The sequence below is a fragment of the Mandrillus leucophaeus genome, unplaced genomic scaffold (genome assembly GCF_000951045.1).
Source record: "Mandrillus leucophaeus isolate KB7577 unplaced genomic scaffold, Mleu.le_1.0 Scaffold440, whole genome shotgun sequence".
NCBI classification, from domain to species: Eukaryota; Metazoa; Chordata; class Mammalia; order Primates; family Cercopithecidae; genus Mandrillus; species Mandrillus leucophaeus.
In genome coordinates this window covers 439,943-451,169 of record NW_012104699.1, presented here as the reverse complement: position 1 = coordinate 451,169, position 11,227 = coordinate 439,943, and the positions used below count along the sequence as shown (strand labels likewise).

The 11,227-nt window shown below is 46.7% G+C and overlaps 1 protein-coding gene across 1 annotated transcript in view; it reads right to left on the bottom strand.

Moving 5' to 3' along the window:
* The window catches only part of ZNF20 (zinc finger protein 20), a 28,091-nt gene extending 22,799 nt beyond the window's left edge, over positions 1-5,292 (bottom strand). Inside the window, exons 1-4 of the mRNA XM_011994065.1 lie at positions 5,270-5,292; positions 3,377-3,512; positions 3,108-3,168; positions 1-1,289 (exon numbers count right to left, since the gene is read on the bottom strand). Of these exons, the coding sequence (XP_011849455.1) occupies positions 1-1,289; positions 3,108-3,168; positions 3,377-3,512 (1,486 nt within the window). The 5' untranslated portion in view covers positions 5,270-5,292. The remainder of the gene's footprint in view (positions 1,290-3,107; positions 3,169-3,376; positions 3,513-5,269) is intronic.
* Positions 5,293-11,227: the final 5,935 nt, after the last annotated feature.

Sequence of the window (11,227 nt, the reverse complement as noted above, 5' to 3'; positions counted from 1 at the left end):
CATGATATCGAATGTAATTGGAAATAAAGGCCTTACCGCAGTGCTTACATTGATAGGGTTTCTCTCCAGTGTGAGTCCTTTCATGATATCGAATGGAACTGGAACAAGTGAAGGCTTTGCCACAGACCTTACACACATATGGCTTATCTCCAGTGTGTGTCCTTTCATGTATATGCAAGGAAGAGAAATACCTGAATGCTTTTCCGCATTGCTTACATTCATGGGGCTTCTCTCCAGTGTGCGTCCTTTCATGTATATGCAAGGAAGAAAAATACTTGAATACTTTTCCACATTCCTTACATTCATGGGGCTTCTCTCCACTGTGCATCCTTTCATGAATTTGAAGTTGTGAAGCACATCTAAAGCCTCTACCGCACTGCTTACATCCATAGGGTTTATCACTAGTGTGTGTCTTTTCATGCCTTTGAAGGTCCGAGGTACATCTGAAGGCTTTACCACATTGCCTACATTCATAGGGTTTCTCTCCAGTGTGAGTCCTTCCATGCTTTTGAAGGTGTGAGCCACATCTAAAGGCTTTCCCACATTGCTTACATTCATAGGGTTTCTCTCCAGTGTGAGTCATCTTATGATAATGAATGGAACTGAAAGAAATGAAGACTTTCCCACATTGCTTACACTCATAGGGTTTTTCTCCAGCGTGAGACCTTTTATGTCTACGAATTTCACTAGGAAAACTGAATGCATTCCCACATTCCTTACATGCATCGCCTTTCACTCCTGTGTGAGTTCTTTCATGTATTGGAAGGGTAGTGGAACGAGTAAAGGCCTTACCACACTGTTTACACTCATATGGTTTCACAGCAGTGTGAATTCGTTCATGGATAAGACATAAGCTGAGAAAAAAGAAAGCGTTCCCACAAAACTTACATTTATAAGGTCCATCTTCACGGCGCATCACCTTGTGTCTTTGAATGCATGAATGGGAAATGAAGGTTTCCGCACATTCTTTACCATCATAGGGTTTCTCTTTAGTGCAAGCTTCATCATGTGATTGAAAGGAGTCAAGATAACTGAAGGCTTTCTTACATTCCTTATTTCTATATGGATTCTCTCCATATTCCTGATACTCAGAAGACTTGTGTCCAGTGTCAGCTCTGATGTGCCTATTAAGAGATGAGTGACCCACGCCAACTTCTCCACACACACTGCTTTCACACGGTATTACTTCAGGAAGAGTTTTCTTGTTCAGCATGTCATCTGCAATCTGGTTGAAGCTTTCTCCACAGTGATGACTTTCTTTGCTTTCAAAGAGTTTCTCTCTCATAAGACTTCAGTGAAAAATAAGAAGCATATTATTAACGGTTTGATTAAAAGTGACGTATAGGGCCGGGCACAGTGGCTCACGCCTTTGAGAGGCTGAGGTGGGCGGATCACCTGAGGTCATGAGTTCGAGACCATCCTGGCCAACATGGTGAAACCCCGTCTCTACTAAAAATGCAAAAATTAGCCGGGCACGGTGGCAGGTGCCTGTAATCCCAGTTACTCGGGAGGCTGAGGTGGGAGAATCGCTTCAACCCCAGAGACAGAGGTTGCAGTGAGCTGAGATAGTGCCATTGTGCTCCAGCCTGGGTGACAAGCGCAAAACTCTGTCTCAAAAAAAAAAAAAAAAGCGATCTATATTGGCTGGGTGCAGTGTGTCACACCTGTAATCCCAGCACTATGGGAGGCTGAGGCGGGCAGATGGCTTGAGGCCAGGAGTTTGGGATCATCCTGGCCAACATGGCAAAACCCTGTCTCTACTAAAAATACAAAAATTGGCTGGGTGTGACGGCATGCGCTTGTAATCCCAACTACTTGGGATGCTAAGGCACAAGAATACCTCGAACCCAAGCAGTGGCAGCTGCAGTGAGCTGAAACCACACCACTCCACTCCAGCCTGGGAAACAGAGCGAGACTCTTGTCTCAAAAAAGAAGAAAAAAATCATGATTTATATTCATTAACAAGTATTGCACTTGCATTTTTAACACGGCCTGGCAAAGTGTCAGCTTTCTGCTCTGTCTGAATTGTTTGAATATTAATGAACCATATGCTCTGCAAGATGGTCTGGGTATATATATTTTTTAAAAATTAGTTTTTCTATGGGACTTCATAATCCTATCTTCAAGTAAACTATTTTACAAATACTAAACATGTGCGTCTTTTTTTTTGAGCTGGGGTTACAACTCACCCTGTTGTCCAAATTGGAGTGCAGTGATACCATCATGGCTCACTGCAGCCTCAACCTCCTGGCCTCCAGCCATCCTTTGGTCTGAATGCCCCAAAGGACTGGGATTTTGGTTATGAGCAACAGTGCCCAGCCCAGCCTATGTTACATTTAAACATATGTTTTTAGGAAAACTTTCTATGAATACATAAATTTGATACTGGGTTTATTTCTTTTGCTTTTTTTTTTTTTTTGAGATGGAGTCTCACTCTATCGCCCAGGTTTGAGTGCAGTGGCGTGATCTCGGCTCACTGCAAGCTCCGCCTCCTGGGTTCACGCCATTCTCCTGCCTAGCCTCCCGAGTAGCTGGGACTACAAGTGCCTGCCACCACGCCTGGGTAATTTTTGTATTTTTATTTTTATTTTTATTTTTTATTTATTTATTTATTTTTGAGACGGAGTCTCGCTCTGTCGCCCAGGCTGGAGTGCAGTGGCCGGATCTCAGCTCACTGCAAGCTCCGCCTCCCGGGTTCACGCCACTCTCCTGCCTCAGCCTCCCGAGTAGCTGAGACTACAGGCGCCCGCCACCTCACCCGGCTAGTTTTTTGTATTTTTAGTAGAGACGGGGTTTCACCGTGTTAGCCAGGTTGGTCTTGATCTTGTGACCTCATGATCCGCTCGTCTCAGCCTCCCAAAGTGCTGGGATTACAGGCTTGAGCCACTGCGCCCGGGAATTTTTGTATTTTTAGTAGAGGCGGGGTTTCACCGTGTTAGCCAGGATGGTCTCGATCTCCTGACCTCGTGATCCACCTGCCTTGGCCTCCCAAAGTGCTGGGATTACAGGTGTGAGCCACTGTACCCGGCTCTTTTGCTTCTTTTTAATATTTTCTCACATTTTAAGATTTTCTAGAGGCATTGTCTTGTCTTGTGAGACAAAATTACCTTAGATTTCTCCTGGGATTTTTGTACTTATCTTCCATGTTCTGAATTTTCCATGTTTTTCCTAAAACACAGACCCAGAGAAAACACAGATCCAGAATTAGTATGAATTTATTTTAAAATAATTAGATTCTGTATTCATGGTACATGGTAGCCATGTCTGATTTATTCATCAAAGTATTTTCTGTCCATGTTCCAAATCAATGAACAGCATTGATGAGCTAGAAACATTTGTTCTCTAATTCACTGGGAAGTAATATTGTCATTCTTACCTACAGAGGTCAGGTTCTTGAAGGTTTCCTGCATAACATCCCTGTAGAGATTCTTCTGGGAAGGATCCAGCAAAGCCCACTCTTCCTGGGTGAAGCTCACAGCCACATCCTCAAAGGCCACAGAATCCTGAAACATCTCACACATGTAAAGGAGGACAGGTAAGACTAACAGCCCTGGAGGCTTATTCTTTATTCCTACGAAGTTCCCATGATACTGTGGACTCCAAACATTTATCCCATGACTTAGTCATCACAACTCTTACTTTCTGTCTATACTCATGTTCTCCCACAAACCAAGCCTTTTTTTGTTAAGAGAGAGGGTCTTCGGCCAGGCGCGGTGGCTCACGCCTGTAATCCCAGCACTCTGGGAGGCTGAGGCAGGCAGATCACCTGAGGTCAGGAGTTTGAGACCAGCCTGGCCAACATGGAGAAACCCCGTCTCTACTAAAAATATAAAAATCAGCCAGGCATGGTGGTGGGCGCCTGTAGTCCCAGCTACTCGAGAGGCTGAGGTAGGAGAAGGGCTTGAACCCAGGAGGTAGAGGTTGCAGTGGGCTGAGACTGCGTCACCGCACTCCAGCCTAGGCAACAAAGCAAGACTCCATCTCAAAAAAAATAATAATAAAATAAATAGGCCAGGCGCAGTGGCTCACACCTGTAATCCCAGCACTTTAGGAGGCCGAGGCGGGTGGATCACCTGAGGTCGGGAGTTCGAGACCAACCTGACCAACACGGAGAAACCCTGTCTCTATTTAAAAAAACAAAAAACAAAAAACAAAAAACACAGCTGGGCATGGTGGCACATGCCTGTAATTCCAGCTACTTGGGAGGCTGAGGCAGGAGAATCACTTGAACCCGGGAGGTGGAGGTTGCAGTGAGCTGAGATTGCGCCATTGCACTACAGCCTGGGCAACAAGAGTGAAACTCTGTCTTGAAAAAAAAAATAATAAAATAAAATAAATAAAATCTATACTAATCAAGAGAAAATGGTATTAACAGATAGAAAGATAGACTTAATAGAAAACAGCAGATTCTGAAAACAGTGAAACCATGACAAAGCAGGTATCACCAGCCAATTATGCAAGTGGTCCTCACTTAACAGGGACAAGGACAGATGGTTATCTACAGGAGAACAATCAATCTTTGGCCCATCATCTCCACATGAATTACTTCTAGAGTTGCCTGTTATCATGAGTTCTTATGTCACCTTACCATGCATTTTCATTATGGGTTTCACTTTCTTATAACAGAAAAAACCTGCACTCAAGCCAGGTGTAGTGGCTCACACCTGTAATCCCAGCACTTTGGGAGGCCAAGGCAGGCCGATCACTTCAGGTGAGGAGTCTGGTAAAGAGTCTGGCGAATATGGTGAAACTCCCTCTCTACTAAAAAGTACAAAAATTAGCCGGGTGTGTGCGTGCCTGTAATCCTAGCTACTCGGGAGGCTGAGGCAGGAGAATTGCTTGAACCCGGGAAGCGGCGGTTGCAGAGAGCTGAGAGAGTGCCACTTCACTCCAGCCTGGGCGACAAAGGAAAACTGTCGCAGAAAAAAAAAAGAAGAAGAAGAAGAAAAAGAAAGCTGCACTCGACCTCAACAGTTCCCAGTTCTCCACCTCCTCCCAGTTCCTGCATGTGCTTAACCCACATATGTGACTTACATGGCTGCCTCCTGGTGACCACCTCACTGTGGAACAGCTTCATACATCAACTTGACTTGCCCCACTTACCCTTACAACCACATGGATGGCATAGACCACTTCTTAATCAGAGCCTGACTTCACAGAACTAGCACCTGCTTGCTCTAAATCTACCAGAAACAACTCCCTGAGAGAAACCTCCTTGGACCCCAAGAAAAACTCTGGCCCAAAGGTCCCTGTCTGTCTTTCTCCCCACCTGCTGGCTGAATCTGCATCCTGGATGTTCCCCTCACTCTGTGTTGCCCTGCAAGGCATGCTGCCCTCATCTCTCTGGGATTGTGAGGAATGCACTGTTATGTCATGGCTTTGTTGAGATGACTCTGCTGTAACTCTCCTAACCTACACCTCTCTCTTAATAGCAACATCCAACTGGCTGACCAGCTATGTGTCTCCAACTAATGGAAGCTGGGACTGGGGGAGAAAAACTGAGCATCCCAAGGGGTTGGCTATCTAGATGAAGAGTGTACCAGGAGTCTCCTCCCATTTGGGAAATTCAGCTGCTCCTTTGGGAGGCCCCACACCCTCCTCTGGGAGGATTGACCCAGGGGCTGATATTCAATAGGCCAGGAGGGATGGAAGCTGTGGGCATTTTGGCTCAGCCCCAGACGGTTCTGAAACCCAGGACCAGGAAAAGATAGACTGGGACTCCTGAAGACACATCACCCTGTAAAGTTTTCAAAAAGGAAACAGGCCAGGCGTGGTGGCTCACGCCTGTAATCCCAGCACTTTGGAAGGCTGAGTCGAGCAGATCATTTGAGGTCAGGAGTTCAAGACCAGCCTGACCAACATGGTGAAAACCCATCTCTACTAAAAATACAAAAAAATTAGCCGGCTGTGGTGGCGCATACCTGTAAACCCAGCTGCTCGGGAGGCTGAGGGCAGGAGAATCACCTGAACCTGGGAAGCGGAGGTTGCAGTGAGCCAAGACCGTGCCACTTCACTCTAGCCTAGGCGACAGAGCGAGACTCTGTCTCAAAAAAAAAACCAAAACAAACAAACAAAAAAGGAAACAACCCAAAGACATTCTGAGATGGTGTCTGTGCCTTACAAGATAAGAGGAGAGGAACAGGGGTTTTTCACTGGAGTATCAAGTTGTTATTCTCTATTTTCCTGTTAACGTGAAATGTTCAGAAACAGAACACAAATATTTTAAAAAGAGTCATCCATGACCTTGTGAAAAGATGACAAACCACTAAAATACTGCATCTATGTGAAAGAAAGGATGAAGAAATATACTATACAATAAAGAAAGTTGATACAGGAGGCTGAGGCAGGAGACTCGCTTGAACCCAGGAGGCGGAGGTTGCAATGAGGCGAGATGGTGCCATTGCATTCCAGCCTGGGCAACAAGAGTGAAACTCTGTCTCAAAAAAAAAAAAAGAAAGTTGATAATACTGTGAGTTGGAGAAGGGGAGTTAATTTTTGGAGATGCAGGAAAGTAATTGAACATTTAAGATGTTACTGCAAACCACTGAAGAGTTAAGTGGGGTAGCAGGGTGAAGGATTTGAGACCCTGCATCCCATAGATTAGGAAAATGCAGGAGGAAGCCAGTCCCTATAGGTAGTGGGAACAAATTTAAAGCAGCAGCAATTAGATTGAAGTGTGTTTAGTGCCATAAGTAATTACCTAAGGACACCAAAATCAAACTCAAGTTGAGGCAGGAAAATAGGGTCTGCAGGCAGGGAACATAAGGCCTATTCACACTTCAGCTATGAAAGGAAATACCCACTCCATAGGGCTTAAGCCAAGTAAATGATTTTTTTTTTTTTTTTTTTTTTTTAGACGGAGTCTCGCTCTGTCGCCCAGGCTGGAGTGCAGTGGCTGGATCTCAGCTCACTGCAAGCTCCGCCTCCCGGGTTTATACCATTCTCCTGCCTCAGCTTCCGGAGCAGCTGGGACTACAGGCGCCCGCCACCTCGCCCGGCTAGGTTTTTGTATTTTTTAGTAGAGACGGGGTTTCACCGTGTTAGCCAGGATGGTCTCGATCTCCTGACCTCGTGATCTGCCCGTCTCGGCCTCCCAAAGTGCTGGGATTACAGGCTTGAGCCACCGCGCCCGGCCAGTAAATGATTTTATAACTTTACTTCATCCTCTCCTTTGACATAGGGCATACCCCAAGTAACCAATGGAATCCTCCAGGGGGTAAACTCCCAAAAATTCTGTAATGCGGCCTTTGAGCCCCTGTGCTCGGCCCCGCTCGCACACTGTGGAGTGTTAAATCCCTTCATTCCTTCCTTGTTTTATGCGTTTTGTCCAATTCTTTGTTCAAGACGCCAAGAACCTGGACACCCTCCACCGTTAACAAAATGCAATTCTTCTTAAAGTTTTTTGGTAACAAACCAAAAGTCATGATTGGGTGTTTCTCATTCATGAATCGCTGTTTGCTCAAACTCTTTAATTTTTTTTTTTTCTTTTCTTTTCTTTTTTGAGACGGAGTCTCGCTCTGTCGCCCAGGTTGGAATGCAGTGGCGCGATCTCGGCTCACTGCAACCTCGGTCTCCTGGGTTCCTGTGATTCTCTTGCCTCAGCCTCCCGAGTAGCTGGGACTACAGGCGCCCGCCACCACACCCGGCTAATTTTTTGTATTTTTAGTAGAGAGGGGGTTTCACCGTGTTAGCCAGGATGGTCTCGATCTCCTGACCTCGTGATCCGCCCACCTCGGCCTCCCAAAGTGCCGGGACTACAGGCGTGGGCCACCGCGCCCGGCCCAAACTCTTTAACTTTTAACAGAAAAAAAACCCCGCGGGATTCCCCCATGACCCTCCCGTGGTCCCCGCAGAATCGGGGGCTGTGGGCGCGGAGCTGCCCAGAGAGGGCTCCGGGGCCAGGACCCACAGTCACCCGCGCACGAACAGGACAGGATGCCCGGGGTCCTGGCTGCCGGCCCAGCCGCACCCTGCGGCCCAGGGGACGGAGGGACAGGCTGAGACAGAGGGATTCCGGTCCCAGATGCGGGAGGCGCCATGAGGAGACCCGGGTTCCGCCACAGCCGCTTCAGGCCGGTTTCACCCAGCCCCTCCCCCGTCTGGGGACTCCGGCCCCACACACTCACCATTTCCCGGCTTCCGGGTGTCCTGGGGTCCTCTCTAGGGCTCCCGTGAATAGTGCAGGTCACAGTGCAGGCGGCAGAGAGACAGAAGTGGCGAAGGGACCCGGGCCTCTCCGAGTAGGAAATCTAGTATCCCGACAACAATCTGCAGAGCATCAAAAGTGGAAGCCGGAATGGGCCTCCTCCTTCCGGATGGACAGTTGGCCAGGCCCTGCCCCAGCGCTTCTGATTGGGCAAGGTGCAAGGCCCCGCCCCCTCAGAACTGAGTGACGGCACAAGCCCTGGGTAACGGGCCCTGCGGAGCCCAACTGATCAGTTCTAGCCATAGCTTCTCTCTAAGGGACAACTCTCTCCTTGAGCCCTGATCATTGGATATTTTTTCAGCCAAATTTGCTCCTGATTTTAGACAGGGCACTGTCTTCTTCCTCATTAAATGGGCTGTCAGTGCTTCCTCGTCCTGCACAGGGTCCTAAGTGTGTGCAGGAAATTCCAGACTCAGTGTCCAATGGAGCGATCTGCTGACCTCAGAGCAGGAAGGGGTGCCCAGACTAGGCCAGACACGACTGCACCAGGAAGGAGGGGCAGTTGTCCTTCAGGAGCACGGAATTAGGGATGAGACATGGCCAAGGCTTTCACATATCTCACCCCACCTCACAGTGTGGAAACGCTCCCTCCTTCCAGACCTTCATCTTCATCGGCAGAAAACTCTCACTTGGTGATTTTAAGCTTCTGACCTAAATAAACTGTGAACTTCATAAGCCCCTTCTCCAGGAGAGGTCCCAAACAGTTCTTTCCCTGAACTTGATCTTCAGATTTTCTTCAGATATGCAAATTAGCCTGACCCCAGGGACCCTTTGCATGTCAAACCCAAAGCACTGCTCCTGAAAACGGCCCCAGATTCCAGATGTACAGCCGCAGAAAGACAAAACCCCTGAAGTGCACCTGCACGTGGGTCTCCTGCTTTCCAGGGCGCTGCAGCGTGTCAGAACCCACACTCTTTCTGGATCTGCTCTGAGCAGCTGCAAGCCACCTGCAGGAGGGCGGCTGCCCAGGAAGCATCCAGGAGAGCTCCACATCCCTCCTTGGCAGGATCCATACTGGCCTCAGCGTCCAGTCCCTGGCGTTGGTCTCTGCTGCCCCCTGCAGGCTATTCACCTGCTTCTCACATCACCAGTTTCCATGAGACAAACATCCTCAACCCCACTGCCAGAATAACACAGGAGCAGAGCCCTCCTCCGGTGTGTATGTATAAAGTCGAGGAGGAAGCGTCTAAGATTATTTAACTGCATGACAGTGAGGCAGTAGTGGCCGGGCGCTGTGGCTCAAGCCTGTAATCCCAGCACTTTGGGAGGCCAAGGTGGGTGGATCACCTGACATCAGGAGTTGGAGACCAGCGTGGCCAACATGGTGAAATCCCATTTCTACTAAAAATACAAAAATTAGCCGGGTGTGGTAGTGCATACCTGTAATCTCAGCCACTTGGGAGGCTGAGGCATTAGAATCGTTTGTATCAAAGAGGCTGAGGTTCCAGTAGAGCCGAGATTGCACCACTGCACTCCAGCCTGGGCAATGGAGCGAGACTCCGTCTCAGAACAAAACAAAAAAACATACAAATGTTTAGTCATGTTACTTATTTCTGGTTTCCAGCCTGACTTTATAACATTCCTGACTCTGGGACTCTGTGCTCTCCAGAAATATGCTTTGAAGAAAAAACAAGATAGAGCACAGGGCCCGCTTGTCTCTTATAAACTGTAAACCAAAATACTGCATAGCAGCCGTCTGTCAGAACTGCTTCCAGGCTATTGTCCTCAGTCAATCCTAAATCAAACTCACTTTCTTTAACAAATTTAATTTTTTTTCTTCAGTCAACATGAGTAATCTAAAACACATAGACAGAAGAATCTCTTTATTATCATCTTTCTACCAAGTCAACATCAGGCATTAAAAAAATGTAAAACAGTGAAAACCATCCTTCTCTGATTCATCATAGACCCAGAATCTGCCGGTCACCAACACCTATTTTCATTTTCTCTAGTACAGCCAACTTTTATCAGAGAGATATCATAGAGGCATATTTAAGAGAATATGATATTTTGTGTTTTATGAATTTTAGAGTTGGTTTTTTTGTTTTGAACTTTTATTTGCATTTTCTTTGGCTGAATTTCTTTGTCTCTTAAGTTTATGTTTCTTCTGGGGTATCTTTTTCTTCCATGCAGCCTCCTCTTCTGCTTTTGGAACAGTGTGTTTCTTTTCACTAAGCATCATCTGGATGTGGCAGGGGAATCTGTGGATGGGTTCATCTGCCCATGAGTTCTGTTAAGTCAGGTGGTACATTATGGGTGCCTTGTTCCCTGGATGTACTCAACAACCAGGGAATCTACATCTATACCCTTAAGTTCGGCATAACTCTGTACTTGTAAGCAAATTTCAGTACCTTTTTTGGACAACTGGTGAGTTCAACCCCAGTGTTTGTCTTGGGTACAGCTACCAACTCCATTTTCTAAGACTGAAATGGTATACATAATTTCTGTAAAAGAAAATATTTCAGATACTTGGTGGCTTTTCATATAAGCATACCTGTGATGGCCTGAGCACCTTCACAGTTCTTACAGTGAACATGAGGGTTTCATCCTTCTAACATGCACGAGTTTGTGGGATTTTCTGGGTCATAGCGAATAATGTTCACAGATCAACTTAGGCCACACAAGAGGACAGGTTTTCTTTGGTCTTTAAAAGGAGCTGATTAAAGGAAAAAAAAAAAAAAGTGGAAGCCAGGCACAGCAGCTGGCACCTGTAGTGATAGCTACTTGGCAGGCTGAGGTAGGAGGATTGTTGAGCCCAGGAATATGAAGCTCTAGTGCACTAAGATCACACCTGTGAATACCACTGCACTCCAGCTGGGTGCACACAGCAAGACCAAGTCTCTAAAAAAAATTAAATAAAATAAAAAAGAAAAATGTTTGTCATTAGAAAAAAAAGTTTTGATTTATGACATTCATTAAAGAAAAAAGTACTTTGAAAAGAGATTGGGGCCAGGCGTGGTGGCTCATGCCTATAATCCCACCACTTTGGGAGCCTGAGGCGGGCATATCATGAGGTCAAGA